Consider the following 27,797-nt stretch of genomic DNA (forward strand, 5'->3'; position numbering starts at 1 on the left):
GCAAAAGTACTGTTGCTAATTTATACTGGATTCCAAATTTAAGTGCTAAAGTCACTATAGATTATTTGGATATAACATTAAACAAACTGAAAGACAGTATAATACTTGTGGGAGAGTTTAAGTGCATACTTGACAAGAATGATATCATTACCTTACTTGTAGAAGACTGAACACTTGAAATTCAAATGCCTGAGGTTCAAATCGCTATTGGCTGAAGTTTCTCTGCAGGAAACCAATGTCATGAATTGTACTGAAAGTGTGTTTCTATTTTATGGAAATTTTTTCTTTTTTGAGTTGATGTGATTGTGGAGTTAGTATACACAAGTTCAGAGATATGGGGGCTTGATAAATATGTATGCCTGTTAACTTCCCTATGAACTGCAGAAAGAGGCAATTTACACATTACAGGTGTTGAGAAGAGCACGCCACAGCTAAAAAAATAAAAAAGCGTATACCTTACCTTAACCATAAAGATATATACTTTTAATGATTCAAATTGTTTATTCTTCACTCACTATTCCTTTGTGTATGGAATGCAACAAGAATCAAAAGGATTTATATATCTGATATACAACCAAAGGGTGATACTGTTCTAGTCATTTCTTATCCTTTATCAGACCACAAGGCACAGTTTGATTTTAGAAATAAATATTAGAAATTCAGCTATAACAACAAGAATACCTGCATATTTAATAAAACTTCCAATTTTAAAGAATGGCTGCATAACAACAGATTTAAATTATAATATTTGTTAGTGACATTCTTTTGGGACTTTTTTAAAATTCATGTTTGTCAAAAAGTGGTGCAGCATTAAAATTAAAGGGAGGGATGAAAAGAATTACAAGAAAAGTTATATAATGAAAAACATAAGACTTCAAAAAGGAGAGAAAGAATTAGAATATCTAATGGGTATCAACTAATTTTAGCGGACAAGACTGAACTTTCTTTGGAGAAGATTATATTGAATTCTTATGCTACTACACCAAGGATTTTACACAGACTTGATAATCGATCCAAAATATTTAATAAATTGAAACATATAAAATGTAAAATGAAGACACAGATAAAATCTACTGAACATAATGACTTGCTTTAAGCATTAAATGTCTATTTCAAAAAACTTCATGAAGGTACTTTAAATACTAATTATAATAAAATGTCTACCTTTCTAAATGAAATAAAAAAGGGTTTATGATATTGATAACAAACTTATAAAAACATTTCATTATGTGAAATAAAAGATCAAAAGGTTTAAATGCAACAAAGATCCATATCATGGTGGAGTAATTGTTGAAATATATAAACATTTGCCAGAAAATATTCTGCAATTGCTCAAAAGAGCTTGTTTAAAAATTCAAATTAAGAAAGAAATGTCCCCCTCTTTGAAATACTGCTTATTCTTCCCATCATAAAACAAGATAAAAATCCAGAAAAAATGGTTGCAAAGACCAATCTCACTGTTAAAGACAGATTATAATTTATGTCCATAATAACTAGTAGGTTAATAGTAGGTTAAAGAAACCAATTGAAAATATCATTAATAATGACCAAACAGGCTTTATATTTCACTGGAAAACCCATGATAATCTTAAAAAAATAATTACTTTGATTGATTATGCTAATTTAAATAAAAAAATCTAAGTATACAAGTCTATATTTAGAAAAGGCTTTTGACACAGTTAACTAGAAGTATTTATTCTGGGTCTATATTATAAGATCGATGTTTGAAAACATTGAACATATGGTCGACACCATATGGTCAATGTCTTCAAACATCGAACTTATAAAATACAAAAAAGAAAAAAGTTCCCCAACAGGTTTAAGCAGGGGTCAAGCCCCCCTGCACCCCCCCGCTACTTAAATATACCAACTCCGAGACTGCACTACATTACAGTAAACGGAAATCTCCCCTTACAGAGATTTCCGTTTACACGCTCGAGATACTGAGAGTTCAATATTCTAGTGTCGACAATGTCAGATTCGACATTGTTGACATTCGAGAATATAATATAGACCCTTTATTCCAATTCTTAGAGATCTATGGCTTCACAAACAAGTTAAAAATAGTTATAAAAATAAAACAGCCTTTTTTCAGATTGGTTGTTTTATTTCAGAAGGTATAGATACTAACAGAACTAAATAAAGATGCCCAATTTCTCCACTTTTTTGCTTTTACTATAGAACCCTTTGCTGAATTTATTATAAACAAAACAAAGAAGGCTTCAAATTAATGAATAGTTTACTACAGGACTTCAATTTGGCAATGAAATTTTAATTATTACAGGAGAGGATAGAATAAAAAAGGAACTTTGAAGAAATTGCAAAATTAAATAATAAACTATACTTATCAAAATATTTCTAAATTGCATATTAAAACTTGCATAAAAATTAAAAATAGAATCAAGTATTTGGGACTCATTTAGAGTCCACTTAAAATGAAAATGTTCTACTATTATTAAGGACATAAAACTTTTAATTCATGTGGAATAAACTTTTCTTTTCCTCTGAAAATATATTACTATTGATACAAATTATCTTATTACCAAAATATATGCTATGCAATATATATATATATATATATATATATATATATATATATATATATATATATATATATATAGTGTTAATTTCTAAAAGTGATATAAGCATAATATTTTTCTTAAATGTTTGTGGTTCCCTAAAAGGCATAAAATTGTTTTGAAAACACATTAGACCTTAGAATAAAGGATCAATAAGCTTTCCAAATGTAAAATTCATTATTTTATCTCTTGACCTAGTTAATAATAAAATGTTATGGATAGTAAAATTGTTTTTAGAAAATATTTCTTTAAAAATAAATTCCAGTTACAACAATTTAATACGTATATCAATTACAATTTTTAAAATATTTTCGTACATTAAAGAAGTGCCTACTTATTCTTTTTCCATTAACTTATACTAAAGGTATTAATGAAAGTAAATGGTTTCCTTTAATGTTAGATTTGTAAAAACAAGAACATTATTTACTGATTTAATTGTATTAATGCTAATAAATTAACAGTTGATGAGATTATAATGAACTTTGGTTTAAGTTATTTCAGTAAAGAAATACTTAATATTCCCAAATAGATTTAAAATCTAGGAAAATCAGTTCATGTTATAGGTCATGATTTACGTAAAAGTGATTATTTCTCAACAATTATAACTGGAAATTGTGAATTTAAGCCTCGCTTATCTAAAATAAATTAACTAATAATAACCTTAGAAACTAAAGTAAGTAATACATATTGGGACTACTTATCACAACATACTCTCAACTGTGTCAATAATGATGAATGTATGGAAGTTTTTTTAATGCTCTACAGGTTAGACAATCTTTACTTGGAAATATTTACTGAGAATATTCATAACACCTTATAACTTAAGTAAAATGTATAAACTGGATGATTCTACATGGTGGTATAAATAAGAGTTAAAGGCAGATTGGTGTCATGTACTTTTATGTGAGATAAAATCAAAGATTGTTAGGACAATTTTGAAAATTTCATGAGGGTCTGACCACTGGGTAGTTTCAGAAGCTTTGATTTTAACTAACATATCTATTCCATTTTGTAAAAATTCTAATCAATATTCTTTGTTGTGGATTTTATTAGCAACAGCTAGAAAATAATCACAGTTAATGAGAAAAAATACTTCTCTAAGTTTATTGAGTTAATTAATTTGGCCACTGTTGTGCATCAAAGAGATCTCTACTTATGCAATGAGGATAAATATAATGAGGAAGATTTATGATGATAGGAAAAAATATACAACTGTTAGACAGTTACAAATGTATTCGATCAAGTAAATTTTTGGCTTAAGGTTTAAAGAAAAAGAAACTGTCAAACCTGCTTTCTAGTTATTTCTATAAATATGTTAGTAATTTTGTTTTATTATGTTGTGTGATACAGTTTTTTTAAATATTAAACTAACAAATTAAAAAAGAATCATTCTGGAATATCCTCCTTTAAATATTTACCCCAGGGATAACAATTTGCCATTTGCCATACATTAGCTGCAAAGTGGTTTGCTCCTTTTGCAATGTAATTGGTCAATGTAGGGTGCATCTTATACATGGGTTAGCATTCCATTATCTATGAATGAGGGATGCCATCAAATGCTTTTTTTCTATTCTATCCATGCCATACTTGATTCTTCCTCTTTTACAACTCGTTATTATGCCTTTGTTTAGCAATAAATAACCCTTTCTTCCATGCAACTTTCTTTTACTACCTTTTAGTTCTATTGTCATAATTGATTTTTTTCTGAGTATAAACTCTGCATCATTTCCAGTACATAATTTGCAGATTGTTCAATTGCAAGTTATTTGTCTATATTTCTTAGCATGGCTTTCAGATTCACTGTTAAGGAGGGAAGTAGTATTGTTTTTCCCGTAACTAAATCAGTGTGTTTGGGATATGTATTTAAGCAATTCTTACTTAAAAGTTAAATCTTTGCGTAAAGATGTTAAGTTTTGCTAAAAGTTCGATACTGCATCTGGGCCCAGGATTTTCCAGTTAGGATAGCTTTTCTTAATTGTCTCAATTTTTTTTTTTTTTGGCTGTTACTTCACACCATTTCATATCACTGACATTACAGCTCCTTACTGTTCCTTTTAATTCTTTTATCCAGTCAGTATTTTTGTTATATTCAGTAGGGTCTTCATAAATACTCGTCCAAAAACACACAATTTCTTCTCGTTTTGGTGTTTTTTTATTCCTTTTGCTTTATTTCCCACATCTCTATAAATCCTTTTTGGGTCATCATTAAATTGCTTATTTTGTACTTTCCCTTTATATTTATCTGCGTATCTTTTTCTCCTATGTGAATGGTTTGATGGCGCATCACATGACCACTCTGTGAAAAGCACTTATTGCATAGAGGACACTTGTATGGTTTCTGTCCAGTGTGAACAGCCTGATGACGCATCAAAGCACTGCTTTGTGAAAAACACTTACTGCATTCGGGACATTTATATGGTTTTACTCCTGAGTGAATAGCCTGATGGCGTCTCATATCAGTACTCTGTGAAAAGCACTTACTGCATTCAGCACATTTATAGGGTTTCACGCCTGAATGAATGTACTGATGCCGCATCAAACTATTACTATATGAAAAACACTGACTGCATTCGGTACATTTATATGGTTTTACTCCTGTGTGTGTGGTTAGGTGGTGTATCATACCACTTTTCTGGAAAAAACATTTACTGCATTCAGGACATTTATATGGTTTTACTCCCATGTGAGTGGTTTGATGACGCGTCAAATTACTGCTACGTGAAAAACTCTTACTGCAATCGGGACATTTATATGGTTTCTCGCCTTTGTGTGTATTTCGATGACGCATCAAAATACTACTACTGGAAAAGCACTTACTGCATTCAGTGCATTTATATCGTTTTTCACCTATGTGGGTATTTTTATGGTAGAGAAGTCCACTCTTTGTTCCGTAGGACTTATTGCATTCAAGGCATTTATATGGTTTTTCACCTGTGTGAGAGTTTTTATGGTACAGGAATCCACTCTGTGTTCCATAGGACTTGCTGCATTCAGTGCATTTATAGGGTTTTTCACCTGTGTGAATGATCTGATGGCGCTTCACATTACCAATCTGTGAAAAGCATTTATTGCATTTGGGACATTTGTATTTATGCCCTAAGTGAATGGCTTGATGGCACTTCAGATTACTCCTACGTGAAAAACACTTGCTACATTCAGGACATTTGTAAGCTTTTTTCACTGGGTGAATGGACTGATGCTTTGTCAGATGACCCTTCTGTGAAAAAAATTTACTGGATTCAGTACATTTGTATGGTCTCTCTGCTGTGTAAGATCGCTGATGAATGACTGGACTTGCGCTAGATTGACAGCTCTTGCTGTAGTTATGGTCTGGGTGATGCTGTAGTACACGTGTAAGATGAAGCCTGTTGGAGCCCTTCTTGGGCTGCGCACTGTGCTGCAGGTCCTGTGTAGGATAACATAATGGGGGTGTATCAACTGATGGCTGCTGACTGCAACCCACACCACACTTTGAGCTTCTGATACCTAAAAAACAGAACAATTATTAGTATTTATCACAGTGATGAAACAAGTGCGTCAGACACTTCACCCACAACAGCACATGTGCACTTTTTAGCCATTTTAATTATTATGGATTTATTTTCTGTTGATGCTATTTTGTCCTGTTGTTAATAAGGAAAGTACTAAAATAAAGTCAATATTGATTATTATCAAGATCAAACTCGGGCCTCACTGAAAAGCTCTAATAGGTGCAAAAATGGTGCAAAACTATCACTATAATTAAATACGATCAATTTAGACTACTTACAGACATTTATATGTACACTTTCTCAACCTTTTGTCACCAGAATACCTGACAAGTCTTACTGTAGATGTAGGCATAATTTTGTCTTTCTTTAACAACTGTGATAGAGCTATGATTTTTCTCATGTTCTAATTACATCGGTCATTCAGTACTTCCTGGGTAGTTGCTTAATGTACCAATTTGTACTTCCTGGGTAGTGGCTGAATTTGGCCTTTTGGATCTGCTCGCAATGCTCTTTACCAAACGTCAATAAAATAATAAACAACTCTTCAAAAAAATATGTTGAATGATCAGATGAGAATGGAATTGTACAACACACTGAACTCAAGTGCAACAATTACGATGAAGAACAATCTTTAATAGATATGCAGATTTCAGAGCAACATGAACTTTTAATGAGCAATGTGAAAATGAAATCTTCCTTTTGTCCAGAGGATTTTTGAGTGCTGAGTTGAATAACATGCCTTATAATGAGGCATATGAGAGGTACACCCACAAAATGCCATCTCCTTCTTATACGGAAGACTTTTGAAAGACAAAATAAGTAATTTATCTCATAATGGCGCAACACTTTAGTGGGATTCCCACAGAATAACATCAGGTACCAAATATAAGAAGTATACACAACAGAGTGTATAATCTGCTCCATCTAGATAATGCTGAGAGGATCTACACTGACATTAAAACCCAAGTAATTAAACGCACTGCTCAGTTCTTCATCACTGCCAAAAGTCATTTGTCTAGTACGACTCGGGAAAGAATTTCTGCATTCATCCTTTGAAATGTAATTTACAACTTCTCTGTATTCAACTTAGAAGTATGTATTTTCAATACTGCACTGCATTATTCACAGTGCACACTGGTCACAACACATAAAAAGCATATTATTTGTAAGGTCATTATAATTCAATCATGCGTCTTCATAACTGGAACATTCTAGAAGCATAATAAAAGCAGAGTGAAAATTCAATAACATTCAGTGGCTTCCCTACTTCTAGGCCATGGTAATGTGGTCAGATACTAAATTTTCAATCAAATTTCCTTAGTGCTACTACTCATCAAAGCTTACCCTATTGCAAACTCTGTAGCATAAGACACCAGTAAGCAGGGAGGGTGTGGAGGCACAGTCTTCCACAATTGAGCACAGGGAGCTTGCCCCCTGTAAACACACTGCTGTGATAACAGCTTAGAAAGGCTATGTTCTCAATCAGTTATGACTGAGGAAAGTTTTCTGATTGCCTCTGACATAACAATACATGAGTAAAGTATAACTGAGTGCCTTCACTTGGGCTGAGCTTCTTTATATCAAAGTAAACAAAATATTACATGAAGAAATTTAAAGATTACGGTTCACTTTCTTGTACTGAATGTGACTTGCCTTCTCATATTTACTCTCCAAATTGTTGATACCTCCTCCTCTGGGATGCAAAATCTCATCTGAGGCATCATGAGTACTACAACTCTACACGGCCTCTGCCATTGCTAACATACCACTCTAGGCCAGTCTTCTGCAGTTTGCTGCTAGGCCTGTCATAAATGACCATCCTTCAGCTATGGATAATACTTAGGTCCCCAGTGATTCCAGTTTGGGTTTTCATTCCTTGGACATGCAAAAAATCAGTGGTTTGTTGATCCTGGATTATCTGATCTTGACATTTTTCCAAACTGTGTCAGACCCGGAGTAGCATTTTGACTCCGACACCAAATGCTTACCCTCTCATAGCTGTGAAGCCAGATGATGTTTTTGTTGTCCAAACCTACAGGTCTGAGCATGTTAAAAAAAATGCAAGTATCACACTTCCCAAAAGAACAGAGGAAGAACCTTCTTCTTTTGCTTAATTCAGGTCTGAAATATTTCATTATCTGTCTAAGTCTCTACTATACTTCTGCTGCAGGTATCTGTAGGCCACCATGTGGGAAAAAGCTGATTTTTTGATTGAACCTTTATGATTTAAAGTCCTCCATTTAATCACCAAAAAATGGCAAAGACTTTACCTGCAACCTTGGAAAAACCCTTCCCTTGTAACATATCCAGGATATTATGGAGTAGTCCACAAGAGCAGACAGTTAACCCTAGTTATATCCCTTTATCTTGGAAGAGATAACAGCACCATCATAGTATGTTTATTTTGGCCACTGGAAGAGACAACAGCACCATTATAGTATGTTTATTTTGGCCGCTTGAAGGGACAACAGCACCATCATAGCATGATTATTTTGGTCATTAGAAGGGACAACAGCACCATCATAGTATGTTTATTTTGGCCATTGGAAGGGACAATAGCACCATCATAGTATATTTATTTTGGCCATTAGAAGAGAGACAACAGCACCATCATAGTATGTTTATTTTGGCTGCTGGAAGAGACAGCACCACCATCACAGTATGTTTATTTTGGCCCTTGACTGCCCTTGTGCAGAACATCGTACAGGTTATGTAGCATTATCTGGTCTCTATATCTTCTAGTCCCCAAAAGTCCCAAAACAGAAAAGTTATACTTTATCTATATTGTGCTGTAGTAAGATCTAAACTGGCATCTGAGTGTTCTTTTTGGTCTCCAGTATCCAAGCTCTATAAAAATAAAGTGGAATGGGTACAAAGGTTTGCTCCATAAAACTGTATAATGACCAGGCTTGGTTATCAGCAAAGGTTTCAGAAGCTGGACATCTATCTTTCCAAAGAACTAGAAGAGATATGATCACTATTTTCAAAGTTAGTATATATATTCCATTTGTTTAACTGTTTAGGGCAAATTAGAAAAAGGAAGACAAAAGAACAGAGAAAAACAAGCACCGAGTAAGAATATGTGATGTTAGCATCAGATGCAAGGGAGTAACAGCAGATATACACACTTGGATCCTTGTTTGCTTTGATAAGATATTTGACTTCTCAGCATCATGAAATACTGCCAATGGGTAAGTCTAGGTCCTTAAGTGCCCTTTGGAATGTGGTCTCTCTCATCAACCTCTGACATGAAGACATCCATTATCCAACTCACAACTGGGATTAAGGGACAACATCTTCTAGCATTCCATTTGCATGAAGGAACCCTATTATCTAACTTTCCACTAGAAAAATGTCATACCATAAGTTGCAAACAAATCTTTAATCCACAGTTAACTGTGGATTAATGGCCTGTTTGTGTCTTCTGGTGCAGTGTTTTTCTTATTTTATACAGTGAGTTGTTTATGCTGTGGGGTAACTAGCTTCTTTTAACTTTCCACTAGGAAAATTGAATCCCATTATCTTAAGCACCATGCCAACCATTAGCTTAAAAACACAAATCGGCTGCCCTTCTGGTACGTCAACTCTAAATTGCAGTTGTTGCTGCCAACCTCCCAAAAACAAACTGTTAAAAGAGAATACAGTGCTCTACCTGGGTCAGCAAAAGAGTGGAACTGGTTATTGTATTCAAAACGTAGTGGTTGGAGCTGAATGAGAATCAAAAATAAAAGAATGCAAGTTGCAATAGTTAAGGAAGATGAGCGCAACATGCAAACAGAGGAAACACGCATAAATAAATAAATAAATAAATAAATAAATAAATAAATGCATGCATGGCATGCCAGTGATTCTGGGTGCTATATGGAAGGGGCAGCAGGCCTTGACCGAACTAAATGGCCAAGAAAAAAGTTGGAAGTAGAAGATCAGGCACTTAATGAGCACAGCAGTGCAATTCTACCTAAAATTGACAATACAGTGGAGATAAAATCATGATTAGATGCTGCTGAGACAAGGCTTGAATGAACTCTTAAAACTTTTTTGAGCTCAACTTGGATAACTGGATGGGGAACAGAAAATACACCCCTGGGATTTCACCTGTGTCCCAGCTGGACAGTGGCATAGGGTGCTGACTTATTGTAACATGGGCTAAATTCTTGGCTAGTAAGGGCCTCAGGGCCAATAGCCAAGTAATTCCTATGATCCTATGAACTGAGGCTAAACTGGTCAATCCTGAAGATAGAGCGAGAAGGGATAGTATTAAAATAATGGGGATACTTGAGGCTCAGGAGGGAAGAGATTATAAAACAGCAGTGATATCATGACTAAATCAATGGATGGAATACCTAAAACTGACATTTAAGTAGGAAGACAGCATCACACTGCTTGGTGACCTGGTAAAGATGACCATAGGAACCCCTGTCCAATTATAGTGAAATAAGGCCAACACAAGCTAAAAGACAATATACTTTACGTAGTGCGGAAATGGGGGAAAAACTCATAACTGGAAGCAGCATGGTGTTTATCAATCACAATTACTGATATGAGATCAGGAAGAAACAAAATGCCTTTGCTCCTGTGATAACAGTGGGTAAAGAAACAGGACTGACATGGTAACTTTTATACCTCGCTACACTGAGTTTTTTTCTTGCAAGGGCAAGTGTAAATCTTCATGGACCTTAAACTAGCTACAGAGGGATTGCAGAAACTGGTGAATTTGAGGAAAGTGGGAGAAGAGAACATACCAGAATGGAGGCTTGTTAGAGAAACATGTAACTGACCAATCAGAGAAATACCTTTTTTTCCTATTTTTTCAACAGAAGGCAGCACTGGAAGGAAAAGATGTTATGAATCCAGGAAGTCAGGGGAAGAGTTGAAAGATAGAATGAGGAAGAAGAGCTGTAGGAGATGGATAAAATACTTTTCTGAAGTACTGGGCAATGATACTACATTGTCATAAAATATAAATATTTACTTGCATAGCTTCAAATGACTGATTCTTGGATTTGTGAGTATTTACAAAGTTTTGGCTGCCATTGGTGTAGTATTCCTACTGAACTTATTTAAAGTAAGTACCTTCACCTTCCTTCTTAGCCTAAATATTAAGCAGCATGGTTTCAATATGGAAGCATGGCCAGGCCGCCAATACTGTCATGGCTAACAAGAGCTACAGGGAGTAAGGATCAAAAGTATAGTGGAGCTCCTAATGTACAACGTATAAATAATGGGTTAATGACTACATTTAGGGGAGCAATCTAATTAAAAATGACAAAAGATGTTATTTTTCTTCTTATGGAAATATTAGTTAGATCTTTCCCAAGAACTGAGTCATTACGAAGGGGGAAAGAAATTGAAAAATAACGATAATTTGATTACAAGCCCCACTTCCCTCAAAGATGTATTACTTAGAAAGATACAGAGAGGATTAAGACAGTTAACATTAATCATATTTTTGACATAAATGTTAGCTACTGCTTGATTGTAGTAAAGATGGTGAGTAGGTGAAATCAAGCAGAAAAGACAGTAAACAGTTAGTGGAGGGGAGAGAATATCTGCTTTGAATAAAGTAGGTGGAAGTCAAGACCAGATTATTTGAATGAAAGAAGGTAATTAAATATAAAAGAAGAAAAATGGCACATCAGGCAAGAGTATATACACTAGGGATGCTACCTTTCATTGTGGTGAAAACAGGACTTAGGCCACACCTCCTTGCATCTTGTATAACCACTCCCATTTCCCACCAATTTTCCCCCAATTTGTGATGCCATAATCACTTCATCCGAGGGGAACACCCTCTTTTTCCATTTGTTATACCTTTTTTCTGCAGATTTACTATGCTTTTTGTAAAAAAAAAAAAAAAAAAAAGCACAGTAAATCTACAGACTTGACAAACTTCTATAATCTGTTTCTTTTTCTGAAACAAAATACTGGAGTTTGTACAGTATTTTCCGGACTTCTGGACAATCAGTTGGATTTCTGGACAGTCCAGAAAAAAATCAGATAGGTGGCAACGCTAGCATATACCGTTTGTAGGAATTTGAGTAAAATGGGTAGCTGTAGAATTAAGAGAGTGGAGTGAAAAAACAAGCAAACACTAAACATCCAAATTACCTTATGTACTGAGCAACTGTGAGGAGTGCAGGAAATGGAGAAGTCAAAGTCATGTACCAAAGACGAGTTGGAAGAATTCCTGTGAAGATGATTGGTTTAACAAAGCTATGAAATAGAACTGTGGCCAGATTGACAAAGAGGGATAAGATGGTAATAAAGAAAGAAAAATGTTTTTCAAGAATAACACCTCAGAGTTTGTATGACAGAGAAATGTTAATTGAGGTTTTGTGTTAATAAAATGTGTTTATATATATATCTATATATATAAATATACAATATATATATATATATATATATATGTATATATTATATATATATATATATATATATATATATATATATATATATATATATATATATATATATATATATATATATATATATATATATATATATATATATATATATATATATATATATATATATATATATATATATATATATATATATATATATATATATATATATATATATATATATATATATATATATATATATATATATATATATATATATAATATATATATATATATATATATAAAATATATATATATATACAAATATATATATATAAATATATATATATATATATATATATAAATATATATATATATATATATATATATATATATATATATATATATATATAGATATATATATATATATATATATAAATATATATATATATATATATATATATATATATATATATATATATATATATATATATATATATATATATATATATATATATATATATATATATATATATATATATATATATATATATATATATATATATATATATATATATATATATATATATATATATATATATATATATATATATATATATATATATATATATATATATATATATATAATATATATATATATATAAATATATATATATATATATATATATATATATATATATATATATATATATATATATATATATATATATATATATATATATATACATATATTTTATAGAAGAAAACGAGAAAGCTACCTCTTTTATGAAGATATGACTTGATCTCTTTGGGTTCACTGGAGTAAATATAGTTGAAAATCTGAAATTTGACCTGCCCATGCTACAAGTCATTAACAAAAAAAAAAAAAAACGGGTTCCTCTGTCAGTACGCACCCAATCTCACAGATGCATCCAGGGAAAATTGTCTCAACCTGCAGCCTTCCTATACTCCTATATGCATCAGCAATGTTCTCAAATATGTAAACTAAACAGCAAGTGAATTTCGAAGCATGCAGCAATAAAGTAGCAAACTTTGATACAAACCTCTGTTACAGGGCTCACCACTGCCTTGCCCTAAAGGAATTATTCTGAACTGAATTACCTCACTACCCAAGCAACACTCAGCTATTCACAGCTCATAATCTCATCTATAACCCTGAAAAATGCCCCTCATTTAGGAATTTCCTTTAGCACAATTCGCCATTGGCAGAGTTACAGTTCACTGAAAAACTTCTACTATTCACCAATAAGTCAAACAATATTTTTGGAGATACTTTTTAATCCTCTCTAAACTGTGGAGCAACTTATCACTTCCACTAGAGCAAATATGTACATTAAAAAGGCTTTACACCCAAAGGAAACAACTACTGGCTACGCTTATATTTTTCATCTGGGTGATTTAGACGCTACAATTCATTATCACATTGTGTTAGGCACTTTGTTTGTAGGATGTTTATTAATAAACTGCAAATCGATAATTGCGTTACATCATCCTTACAATATCCCCGTTTCCCTTTATTTCTTCCTCTTCTTCTATTCTCTCCTTCTCTTTCTATCCTATATATCTTTCCTCATAATATTAAATCTACTACAATGTTGTATATAATTAAACCGACCTTACCACTAACTTTTCACCTCTCTGGACTTTATTTAGACTTAATGCATTTCTTTTTATACAGCTAAATGCATCAAATACATTTTACACTGTAAATCAACTTTAATGTAAGAATAGCTTAATCTTACTTCTGTATTTTTATTATAAGTCTTATCAACTTTCACCGTGACTTTGTTTGAGATTTGTATATTACGATTATCAATATGTCTTTCAATTTTGAGCCATGCTTATATAGCATTTATACCTAAACTAGCTAACAGAAAGACTAAGATCTAAGGTGTTGCCAAAACTGAATATGAATCAATGTGGTATTATGGAGGGGAGACAAACATTTGACAACATTAACAGTGATGATGATGATGATTCAAGGAGTAATCAAATTCATTTTCACACATTTTTTTAATCAATTATAACATTAGCTTAGTCAATGCATGCATTCTACTCTGTTAAATCCTCCCATATATACATAGATTCCTGTGCCAAGTGTAAACTTACATTTACCCCCTAGTTAACTAAAACGCCCAAACCAAAGGATACCTACTGAGCAAAATTCCACAAAAACTGTTTTACAGTTGCCTGCACAGTCTAAAGTATGAATTTTTATGAGATACTGCTCAACTGTGATTAAACGTGATAAAAAAGAAAAAAAAACATAAGTTGTGGAGTTGTTTTCATGTCAAACAACACATCTACCAACTTCCAGTTTAGATACACAGCTGTAACAGGCTTACTTGCATAAAATCTAAGCTCTATGTAGAACCATTTACCCGAGATCATCACTAGCTTTTCATACTGTCTTACATTCAGTCTTCCAGTCTATACAATTTCTTCAAAAGTATCAATATCAACAGGAAAAGATTAATGAGAATTCGTCATTAATGAACTGTTCACTTACTGTTCAGTTTGTTTTCAAGATTATCCTTTTCTTCTCCGACATTTCCTCCCTCTATTTCCTCCTTTTGCAGTTCGTCACAATCTTCTTTAAGAAGCAGTAATAATTTTTCAGGTGAGATTTTGTATCCTTCATTAAAAAACACAAAATTATAGCATTAAACATTACTAATCAAAAGCATAGAAAAACAATCTAAAATCAAATTCTTATCCACCTAGCTATCCACTACCCACTTTTCATTTATGGGGATGGGTGTCACTTCAACAATGCCAGTCTACAGCCAAGGTTTACATCAGCAATTGGCTAGCCCAGTATGCACCTAATTTAACAGAATGTTAAAGTTCCAACAAAGTTTGCACCCAGTGTTTGGTATTTAAACAGCACTCTGCTTAGTTTCAGACTACATCGACCGAAAGTTTGATACATGTGATCTAACAGGTACAGGGTTTACAGACTGATGGACAGCCTTTGACCTAGAGGATCAGGACTTCATCTATATGCAAGAACAGCTGCATGGTTCAGAAAGTACTTGTTTGAAAAAAAATTATTTAAGTATACACTTGTACTTCAAAGCTGCAGCTCTTCATACAGGTGTTCCACAGGGCTATATTTAGAGCCTGAAAGCTTGATATTCATAAACTTTGCACCAACTTAAGATGATCCTCTGTGTAAATTACCTTCTTTTACTCTGTGCAGTTTGCTAGGCAGCTTGTCCACAATGCACAAAAGCCATAATAAAATAAGTTTCTACTACAATTATATTGCAGTTCACAAACCTGGGAACAACACTGCTGCCAAATTAATCTGAAAAGCCCAATACAAACAAAGTAATTGTGAAAGTCTCCCAAACCAGTGCAGTCCTGTTCTGACCTGCACAAATATCCTACCGCATTACAAAAAGGGCCAAATTATTGTTTGCAGCCATGCTTTACACTATTAACAATGATCTTCGCTGTGATATTGTCAAATAAACTCAAAACTGCAGATATTCCCTACCCACTGGGAAACCACAAGCTTAACATACTAGATCTGATGACACCACAGCATTTCACTAATACAACAGAACATGTCTTTCAAAAATAGGGTCTAGAAGGTAGAGTTCCATACATCAGACATTCATACCTGCCCATCTCTGGCTACATTTGAAAAAATAACTACTGAAGCACCTTTAATCTGCCACCAATTGCACCTACTTCCCCAAGCTCGTCATCTTGGTTATTATTATCACTACATCAATTTATCTGTTTTCAAATATTACCCACAGTTCTTTGGATCTCTACCACCATCCCATATCACACTCTAACTCAAACTTCCACTCACTCTCAAATCTCTCTCGCTCAGGCCACTTTTCTCAAAATTCAACCATCTTCCATCATCTCAAAAATCCACTAATCTATTTAAACAACTGTAAACATGATTATATGACCAGAGACTAACAAATGCTATCAAATACATCTCACAATGTACACCATCGTAAACACATCCTGACAAGCAACATATGTGAATGAACATTAAACTGGCCTCTTTTATACCAACAGAAATGCTGAGCACTAACAGGGAAGAATGAAAACATACCCTGGCATTCATACATATAGTGCTGCAGATAAAGTGTAGGCTAACATGATCAACAGGTGCTCTAAACTGACTGTGTCATGGAACGGAGGTAGACATGCATCTAAACCACACATTAATGCAACCAACAGCAATGACATTTTATATAGCCAGATTATCACTAGGCTCTAAAATGCAGACAGTTTAAACCAAGTCTCAGTCCCATCATGTAGTGTTTCACCGGTGCAACCACATTTATTAATCCTGGGGATACTTCACCTTCATATAACTTTAGTAAAATACACTGCCAATGTAAAACATTGGAACAGCACTTCCTACACAAGCATACAACACACAAAAGTAATTACTATTGTTTTAGTAGTGACAGGCCCTGCTGTAACCATATAACACAGTGACAAGGCCCAATACTCTCTACACTTACACTTACACACACACAACACACACATACTTCCTGTAACATCTCAACTCTCCTTCAATATGTTGACGAGTCTACTCTTATCACCACTGCACATAGCATCCCCAATCTCTTATCTCTAACTCAAAACTAATTTTCTTCACTTGAAACATGGCTCTCTGACAATCAACTTGTACTTAATCCTAAAAAAAAAAAAAAAACAAAACTCCTTCTCTTCCTTCCTAAAACAACGGCACAGCACAAATCCTCCTTTTCCATCATCTCCCTCAACAATACCATCATTAAACCTGAACCCCATACCAAACTACTAGGCATCATTATCAACGATGAATTAAAATATGACATACACAAACATTGTATAAAGAAAACACACCAGAAACTTGATATCTATCGCAATCCTTACACCCTCCTCCAAAATATCCCTAGCCCAGTCCCACCTATTACCTTGTCTTATGTATGCAGCTCCTGTTCATACAAATACTCAAACTACTCTACTCTCCAAACTTGAGCAAACGTATAATAAAAATTGCCAGATTTGCCACTAGCCTCCTTTATAATTCACAGTCTCACCCTTAAAGCACTCCAATGGCCTGAATTCTCTAACCAACTATTACTTCAGAAACTATACATTACCCATTCAATCCTGAATGACCCCTCTTCCTGCCTCTCCATCTATAACCTAGTATCTTATTACAACTCCAGTCATCTCCTTCCCACAACCGACAAACTCCTCCTTGATATCTACAAACCTAACAAGAACATTGGAGAATCCCTCTATAACTACTCTGTAGTCCATGCATGGAACTCACTTCCCTTTAACATAAGACAGATCCTCAAAAATACCTGTTTAAACATGAACTGAAAAAACTACCTGTTAAGGACTCGATCCTGCCCATGTCTAACCCCCACGACAACTTTATCTTTTTCTCTTCTTTTACTCAGCTAATCTATATCATCCCTTTCACTCTCCTCTTCTCTCTGTCTTGTAATTCTTTATCATTTGTTTTTCTGGGTTTTATTTTCAAAATATAGTCCAGGATTTAAAACATTATAACCTCTGTCAGCAAAATTAAATGTACCACATATCTTGTATAAATTATTTAATCTTATTTTTATGTTTATTTTTATCGCATCTTCAGTATGCAATGATGTTAACTGTTGCTAATGTCTCCCTCATTATATCTCATGTATAACTGTTTTATGTATAACATTTTTGTTATGCTCATAAATTTTACAAGATTGTGAACAAATTGGAGATTTTCTCCTCGAGTCTCCACTGAAAATGGGCCTTTGGCTCAGTGTCAAATAAATAAAATAAAATAAATTATATAAATATATATATATATATATATATATATATATATATATATATATATATATATATATATATATATATAGCTAGCTCTGGGTTTTGAGATGAGGTGTGCCATGTAGAAGGATTTCCTGACTACTGTGGTGATGTGATTATCAAAGGAGAGACTACTGCCCACCTGTGTCCCAAGGTCTCATCATATTTTCAGTGTTAAGTAGACTACTGCCTATGTGGTAGTTCATGGGTACAGAGTTTTTACCAAAGTAGATAACAATGCACTTTTTTGCAATGAGCTTGAGGCCATGGCTTTGACACCCGGTATCTGTCTCGGTGAGGCCCTTTTGTAGGATGTCCACATCGTTAGGAGTTTTGATTATGGCTCCTAGTTTGCAGTCATCTGCAAACTTCATGAGCCAAAGACCTTCTGTGTTAGCCTGTACTACAGAGAAATAGATACCAAACAGGAGGGGACCCAAGACTGAACCCTGTGGTACTCCACTTGTCACTGGGCTGAAGTCGGATTTGGAGTCTACTACTCTCATAGTGTGGGTTCTGTCACTGAGCCAGTTGGCAACCCATCTTGTGAAATAAAAACCAATTGGCTGGCAGCAAGAAAAAGCAAAGGTATATTTTCCACAGTTTATTAGCGCTTTCATCTGATAAATTACCAAACTTCTTCAGATAAACTGTTTTACACTGGAACAACCCTTTTATATAACAATACATGACATCACAAATTACAACAGCCAATACCAGCTCCAATCCAACATTTAAAAATAATGAATATTAAAACAATTGATACTTTATAGACCATATATTTTACAAATTACATTTATATACACACATAGTCAAGTAAAGATGCAAATGTTATCAGCTACCTGTCACATGTTCTTAATTTAAGGAGACTACTGATGGAAATCATTTCATTTAGCCCCGGGGGGACCCTTAATTTAAGGAGACTACTGATGGAAATCATTTCATTTAGCCCCGGGGGGAACCAGCATTCAGGTATATTTGCCACCATGTTTCTTTATTTTCTAAAACTAGTTTCCAAGGTCCTCCAAGGGGGTCTTTCATAACATGGTACACTACCAAAAATTTAAAGCTATGAGTAGGAAATTTGTCCTTGCTGTGGGAGATGTCATGAATATGCTCATTTATCCTCTGGGATAGTTTACATTCAGTTTTACAATCTGAACAGCATGCAACATACACTACCCCTTGTGTACAACAGCTATATCTACCCCTAATTTGGATTTTCTTGTTACCTATTTTTATACTTGACCCATTATATACATATTTACATTGATTACATGTACAGCAAGGAAACAGCTTGCCCACCCTGGTGGTTGCTGGCTGTCGCTCCAAAACATTTTTAAGTTAGGGCCCGTCCTGTATACAATTTTAGGGTTAATTCCTAACCTATTAGTCAGATCCGTTTCCATTTTGATAATGTTCCAATTTTTATTTAAAATATCACTAACTATCTTGCCATTATCATGATAAGTGGTGACAAAGGGACAAAACAGTATTACAGTCCTGTTACCGCCACCATTGGTAACATCATTATTTGTATTAATGGCAGGAATATCACTATTATTAATGTTCATATTAACATAATTGCTATTCCCTTCCCTTACCATCTGTGGTCTCTCATGGTGTTCACAAAGCAAAGGAACACAGATATCTTGATTACGTTTCAGAATAACTTAATTTCATATCTTGTTCACCATTCTTCTAGGATAACCCCTGTTACAGAACATACTTAAAACATACTTGATATATGGGTGCACTCCCCTATGAAATCATCATAGTTTGAGACCACACTGGCTGCACGGACCATTTAGCCCTTCACAACTCCCCTCTTTACATGGGTGGAATGGTTAATTGGAATAATGCAAGTATGTATTTGAAAATGTTGGTTTTCTATGAATGTTTGATTTCAACCCTACTGTATTTTTTGAAATTAAGACATCTAAATATGCCACACGATCCAAACTAACAACACGGGTAAATTTCAAAAAATCAGTGGTCTGGTTGATGTATTCAATAAAGTTATTAATTTCTACCATTGGCACTTTCCATGCAATAAACAAATCATCCTGGTACCTGACATACATACTAATGTAGGAATAAAAAGGACTTGTGTACAGGAATTCCCTTTCCCACCATGCCATGACAATATTAGCAAACGAGGGACCACAGGCTGACCCCATGGCTACCCCTTCCATTTGTCGGTAATAATGTCCTTCGAAATGTATATAATTAAAGCTTAGGGCCATATCTAATAACTGGTTGTAAACATTAATTTTATCTTGATGAAACTTCATTACTTCATGGAGGTATAAGCAAAACCAGTCCTTTCTTTGCTCATGGGGAATGCTGCTAAACAAGTCTTTTACATCTATAGTTATATAAATACCATCAGAGAAGGGGTTCAGTTTATTACAAATGGTGAGAAACTGCCAGGAATCACGACACAAATTTGGAATATTACTTACTACTGTTTTAAGTTGTTTATCCATGAATCTAGCTATGCAACTGGTCTTACATTTCCCAGAATCCACAATAAGCCTTAAAGGTGGATCAACAATATCCTTGTGCATCTTAGGGACCCCGAAAAATTACCGGGATCCTAGGCCAATCAATTGTCATGTAGTTGTATTCCTGTTTAGTAATCTGTTCCTGTGTGAGCATATCCAGTAATTCCCAGTCTATTCTCTTATATCCAAGATTTATTTCATTAATAGACACTCTTCATAGGTGCCACTATACAACATGTTACACATTTTTTGAGTGTAATCGTCTTGTTGCATAATTACCATGCCCCCACCCTTGTCAGGGCGCATGAACCTGAGATCACAATATGATCCAAGATACTCCAGCATACTTTTATCAATGTCGGACATATTATCAGCATAATCAAACTGTGAAGAAAAATATCTAAAATCTATTTCAAACACCTTTAATATGGGATGCACCTCAGGGTTAAAAATGCTTGGAATTCTGACACTTGTTTCACCATTACATAAAATCTGACTTTCATTGTTAAATACCACTTGTAGATTTAAATTTCTGACATACATTTTTTAAATCAAAAATCAACCTGACAAGGTTCACCACAGATAAATTAGCACACTCTTCACCAAGAGCAATTGTACTGTAGTTATAAATTTTAAAATCGTGAGCAGTATTTTCAATGATTTTACAGTCAAAGTCACTAACCACCTCTAAAATCGATTGTTCTTGTTCCCATTCCTCTGCTGATTGTGTTTCCAGTGACTGGTTTGTGGATATGGTCCCTGGTTCTGTTGCCTGCGATTCCGTAACCTTTCTGATCTCCGCACCTCCGGCTGATCTAAAGGGACAGCTTCACCATCGGATTCTTCACAGGTTTCATCATATTCTTGTTGTCTACTGGAAAATTTGTTAGCGCTTTGCCCTAGAGGTGGTAAAGGATATGCTTTGCCCAGTACATATGATGACTTGTCTCGTGTCAGTTTTTTATTCTTCCTATGCAAAATAGCCTCACACACACTGTCAATATCCTTAAAAATATGGTTGTATTGACTTTTATGACCAGCAAACAAATTGCTGTTAATTTTGCCATCAAATTCTTTGATATTGCCATGTAATACTTCCATGGCTTGGCTGTTATGTTTTATCAGGAGCTCCATCAATTCACAGCCATATTTACCAAACATGGCTAGGAGCTCCTGGTGTAACAGTGAATTCTGCTCTAACCCGGTTGGGAATTTCCACAACTGGAGTCCTTTGGGTACAAGTTTGAATTTAAGACATTCTTTAAAATATTTATTCTCTTGCTGTAATTTACGGAACTTAGTACGTTTGTCTTTAAACTCATCCAATAACTTGTCGAAGAAAGTACTGTTACCCATTACCGGGGCTCCAGATGGTACGCTCCGGTTAAGCCACGAATTGAGCAAAAAAACTGCTGGTCTCGGTGCATCAGGTAAAGTCCCTTCCGCTTGTTGTTCCACTGGTCCTGGTGCAGGAACAGTTCCACTTCCACCTCCATTGACTCCATTAGCTCATTCCCTGAGGATTTCAGGGGTATTTTGGTAGTCACCACTACCATATGCTGGTAACCCAATATTGCTAGATCATCTAGCAAGCAGCTGCACTAACCGGGTTAAATTGTCCACAGATTCCCGGAGCTGTTGAAACTCCAATACGGAAACCGCTCCATTGCCTTCTTTACAGCTGCCGAAAGCCATACTAAAACCAAACACAAAACAGAATAAACCAAATAAAAACCAACTGGCTGGCAGCAAGAAAAAGCAAAGGTATATTTTCCACAGTTTATTAGCACTTTTGTCTGATAAATTACCAAACTTCTTCAGATAAACTGTTTTACACTGAACAACCCTTTTATATAATACATGACACCACAAATTAAAACAGCCAATACCAGCTCCAATCCAACATTTAAAAATAAATGAATATTAAAACAATTGACACTTTATAGACCATATATTTTACAAATTACATTTATATACACACATATTCAAGTAAAGATGCAAATATTATGAACTACCTCCTGTCATATGTTCTTAATTTAAGGAGACTATTGATGGAAATAATTTCATTTAGCCCTGAGGGGTTCCACCATTCAGGTATATTTGCCACCATGTTTCTTTATTTTCTAAAACTAGTCTTGTGACATAGGGATTTAACCCTAGTTTAGTGAGTTTATCTATAATTCTGGAGTGGGGGATGGTGTTGAAAGCCTTGGCGAGATCTAGATAGGCTGTATGAACCACCTTATCCTCGTCTACGGCTTTGGTGACTGCTTCAAAGAAGTCAATCAGGTTTAGGAGACATGATCTGCCTTTTACAAACCCTAACTGGGTGGGGTCCAGAGCTTGGAGATTACCAATGTCTTTGTTTATAAGTTCCATGATGATACAATCCATGGCCTTGCAGGCCATGCTAATGGGGGCAGTCGCTCCAGGGGTCCGTGGTGGCTTCTCCTTTGTGGAGTGGGATAATCGTCACTGTGCGCCATTCAGCAGGCACAAAGCAAAAGTATATATGTACTGGGGACTGTGCAGAACTCTCAAATTGGCGATTACCAGGTCCAGTATGTTTGACTCTCTGGTGGGTGTGGACACTACCTGGTCAAGCGTATTTGTGTTAATAAAGCCCAGGAATTGCTGTGCCTGCAAGCTTGAGGCAGTGTATATTTCTCAGTCTATGGAAGGGGTAGTTAAAGTCTCCTAATAACAGGGTATTTGGTTTAATGGTGGGTGTCTTCAGTAGGTGTTACTCATAAGCTATAAGATTCTTGGGACATAGAGGATGAAATATAGCTCGATATAATATGATATGGTATGGGATTTTGTGTATGGTGATTTACAGGTGGATAAAGTCCAGGGCAGCATCCTGTTTAACCAACTTAGAGGTACACTTGTTGCTAATGTAAATGGAGATTCCTCCACCTTTTGTCCCTGTCTGTGCAGCTGATAGTCTAAATGTGTGGAAGGCACTAAAGCTTTGCACTGCTGGAGCACTTTCTATCTATATGTCTATATTCTCCGGAGTGAGAAGAGCTTGTAGCATATGGAGTTTCTTGTTTAGGCTGTTAGCATTGAGGAGTAGCACCTTTTGGTTTCTTTGGGTTTTATTTGCTATGTTCGTAGGTTTGTCAATTTGTCATAACCTAAAAAGGGCTCTAAGAGGTAGGCTACTGGGACAAAAACTTGTCTTTTGTGGATTTTTTTATTCAACTGGTTAATAGTCTAAACAATTTCATCAGCCACTTCCTTATGAAACTCCATGCAGGCCAGGTAACTACATACCATCAAGGAAAAATGAAGAACATACATGCATGTTCCCCAAGTGTTGACAGAGGCATGGATTCCTTATCTTTTGGATGGATCACAGGGCTGTGGGTGTATCAAGGGCTATGGGTGTAGGAACGTTTTGCTGATAGGATGTACCTGTGGCAATGTTATGCATGTCAACTAATGGGAGAGGTACAACAGGAATGTCGAGTCGACAGGAAGTCCTTCTGAAGTGTCTGCTGTTGGGAGGACATAGGGTAATCTCTCCGACAAATTATCTTATCTACAGGATCTGCCACTGTTTAGGGTCATCGAGTGGGGGGGGGACAGGGAAGTCAGTACTCATCTTTCAAACCAGCTGTAGGGACTATGTGGGAAAATCTATGTGCTGTTTCTTGTATGTAGTCTTTCTATGCATCTTTGGGGGAGGTGGAGGTGAAGAAGAAGAGGAGGAAGACTTTTACATGGATGACGAAATGGTCACAGGGATCTGCTGAAGTACTCTGAAATATGTGCAAGGCATGAGAATCTACAGGAAATGAGCCTCCTCAAAAGATAACTGGAGCAGAAGATAAGGCTGGGACCAGTGATGGGAATAATGTGGGGGGCATTGTTGCAAGGATGAGTGCTGGCACAGAATTCAGACTGGTTTTAAAATTTACATCAATCCCAAAGCAACTATAGCTAGATTCCCAACCATAATCATTACAGGCTCTATTATACAGGATGAAAATACAAGGGCCTAAAGTCAGCATCAAAGTCTTGAGGCCGCGAACTGACCCAAGAGTCATCACCAAGCCTAGAAGCTTGGACTTTGGTAACCTCGTGACTGTGAGAGATGTCAAGGTGAGTAAAATATGCACCTAGAGAATACAAGTCTGAACTTGGCATTGACGTCTTAGCTACAAAGTTTGGGACATTCAACATCCAAGGCGAACCAGCCAATACCAACTTCTTTACAGCCTGTGTGAAAAATGTAGGGACTGGTGAGGAAAGACTCAGGGCTATGACTGGGAGTACAGGCCACACATTTTAACAGAAATGAACAGTGAATGATAACAGTAAATTATGATTTAGTTTCTCTATGATGATTTATCAGTTTCTATCTTTTTTATAAATGATTTTAATAAAAGGGAGCCTGGGCCATTAAGAAACTATCTACACACTTTATACAGCTAGAAAAATTGATTGAGCACATTATGTAACAATGAAACTCTGGAAAGGGAACTACAGTGGGGACTTATGGGATACGACGAGGTGTAACAATGAAAATCTGGAAAAGGTATCACTGTGGAGACTTATGGGATAAAAAGAGGTGCTAATCTACGTCAGAAAGTTTGAACCGCCAAGCTGTTCTAATGCTTTTGGCTTAGATGGAGTTGCAGAGGATGTACTTGTCAAAGCTTGCACTACAAATAAACAACATGTCCTAAAAATAAAACAATTATTCATCAAAGACAGACTGATGGATCCTGATATCAACATTGCGGTAAACAGGAGGAGAAAGCGGGCTATCTCAACGGAGGCAGAACACTTGGCAGGGGAGTGGTGCTTCATATAAAAGTGGTGGCTGAGACTGGCATTCATTAAATGATACAATGATGAAAGGGTGAAAGTACAAAGGATTTAATTTAAAATGAAGTCGATATACATAACGCATGCAAAGAAACTGTGATGCTGAACATACAAGGTTTTAAAGCATGTTTGGAAGGTGCATAAACACAAATAATGAAAGGCTCTGCCGCCACTCATCCCACCTCTCATCCTGACCACCAATAGTCTCTCTGCCTTTAAAACCTTCTTCCACTCACACCTAACTACACAATGGGAATGTTCTTGTTCCCATCCTAATTAACTTCCCTGACTATAGTCACTCTCTATAAGCTAACTTATCCATGAACAACCACCTATAGTCTTATAATGCCTAGCAACAAATTATATGCATTATGGAGCTTAATTTGTCTGTAATGATTTTTTTGTTAAATGCATTGTACTAATTTGCTCTTGCAAATGCCAATTTTTCTGTAACTTAGTTACTTTGTATTCTTCTAATTCTAATGTACTTGTAATTTTTGTAATTTTGCAAATTGTACTATTTGTACTTCTTCTGGAGCTTTTCTCCCCAGGACTCCATTGAAAATGGTCTCCTTGTGGCCCAGTGGACTATCCTGGCAAATAAACTGCAAATAAAAAATAAATAAATAAATACTTGCAACAATATATGTTGAATATGATACTGGGTACTTTAGAACCATCTAAAAATGAGAAAAGTACAGAGATCTCACCTCCAAGGACAATATGCTTCTGAATTATTTGTCTGGTTTCCTTCTCATAGTTACAGGATTCAGGTTTCAATCTGGACCTTTCCTTGTGGTCTCTGTGGTGCTTACATACTTTGCTAGATCAACTGGCTCTATAAACTGTGGTTCTATATTTCATATACCTTTGTACTTTCATCTGAAAATGGTTCACAATGGACTGGTTCACTTACCTGGCTAACAAGATTAAACAACTTGGCATTGCATTTTAATATGATGCACACAAGTCTCAGAAAAAGATCTCAGTTCCTACAAATGGGACCACACTTACCTACTGAAACCAGGGTTTCATAGTTCTGTACCATCACTTCTCGGTAAAGTTCTTTGTCTTGTTTTCTTAACATCTTCCATTCTTCTCCTGAGAAAGTGACAGCAACATCTTCAAAGGTTTCTGGCACCTGAAAAGGACACACAAGTGTACTCCAACTTCTGTTTTTGTGCAGCATAAAGTTTGCTGTTTTTTTTCTCACCAGGAAACATTGGCCTTTGTTACTAGAGGCCTACTTCATTGTACTACACATGTAACAGACTATGGATTAGTCATGAGTGGATGCTTTCAGTTTCATTCTACCACCATCCCATTTTAGTACCTCTAAACAGTAAAGCCAGCAGACACAAGAACATTTCTTAAGTCTAAGAGGAGCACAAATGTGAAAGAAACAAGGCATGGAGTGTCATTTGCACAGCTGACCTTAACAAATGGGTAAAGAAGAGATAAACATGCCACCATTAAGAGTACAGAATAGAGTTTCCATTCCAAGGATCTGAATTTATCTTACCAGAAGGCTGATCTACACTCTGGTGCATGAAAGGAATGGAATGTAAGGACTGATAGCTAATCTGCTCATCAGTGGGCCCGTGTTGGTCACAGGTAATGGAAGACAAGTGAATAGGATGAGGTCAGAGGTTACATACAGGTCACTCAGCCTATTACATGAACTGGCAGTGGGACAGGAGTGAATGGTAGGAGGCCACAATGCTAAAACACACAGATGATGCATTCTGTACGTATGCTGGCTGAGATTTTAGAGGAGGAGGAGTAGAATAAGCAAAAAAAAAAAAATATATATATATATATATATAGATACACACACATCATCCACAGTTGTATAAGTAGAGATTCTGGCATGTTCTGTGGTTGCAAAAGTCATCTAGCCCAACCCCCCCCTCCACCATACCAAGTAAACCAATAAGTAGAGGGTGGAGCACCAAGAAAGGACTTGAAGTTAAGGAAAAGTGTTCGGGATTAAGTCAGCAAAGGCAGAAAAATATGAAGGGAGCACAACAGGACAATGACAGGCTGGAGAGCATAAATCTAAAGGTAGGTCTAACTATCAAGAACTCCTCATTTGGAGGAGCACTTAGTCCCCCCACCCAAAAATAAAAAAGTGGAACTGCTCCACTGCTCCAATATAACCTTAAAGAGGAATGA

At 35.3% G+C, this 27,797-nt stretch overlaps 1 protein-coding gene across 1 annotated transcript in view; it reads right to left on the bottom strand.

Moving 5' to 3' along the window:
* Nucleotides 1-4,561: 4,561 nt before the first annotated feature.
* Nucleotides 4,562-27,797, bottom strand: part of LOC122814454 (zinc finger protein 665-like) — a 330,084-nt gene continuing 306,848 nt past the window's right edge. Inside the window, exons 5-7 of the mRNA XM_044087033.1 lie at nt 26,637-26,763; nt 14,945-15,070; nt 4,562-6,065 (exon numbers count right to left, since the gene is read on the bottom strand). Of these exons, the coding sequence (XP_043942968.1) occupies nt 4,732-6,065; nt 14,945-15,070; nt 26,637-26,763 (1,587 nt within the window). The 3' untranslated portion in view covers nt 4,562-4,731. The remainder of the gene's footprint in view (nt 6,066-14,944; nt 15,071-26,636; nt 26,764-27,797) is intronic.

This window comes from Protopterus annectens, chromosome 10.part0, assembly GCF_019279795.1.
Source record: "Protopterus annectens isolate FY-2018-M chromosome 10.part0, PAN1.0, whole genome shotgun sequence".
In the NCBI taxonomy this organism is placed as follows: Eukaryota; Metazoa; Chordata; order Ceratodontiformes; family Protopteridae; genus Protopterus; species Protopterus annectens.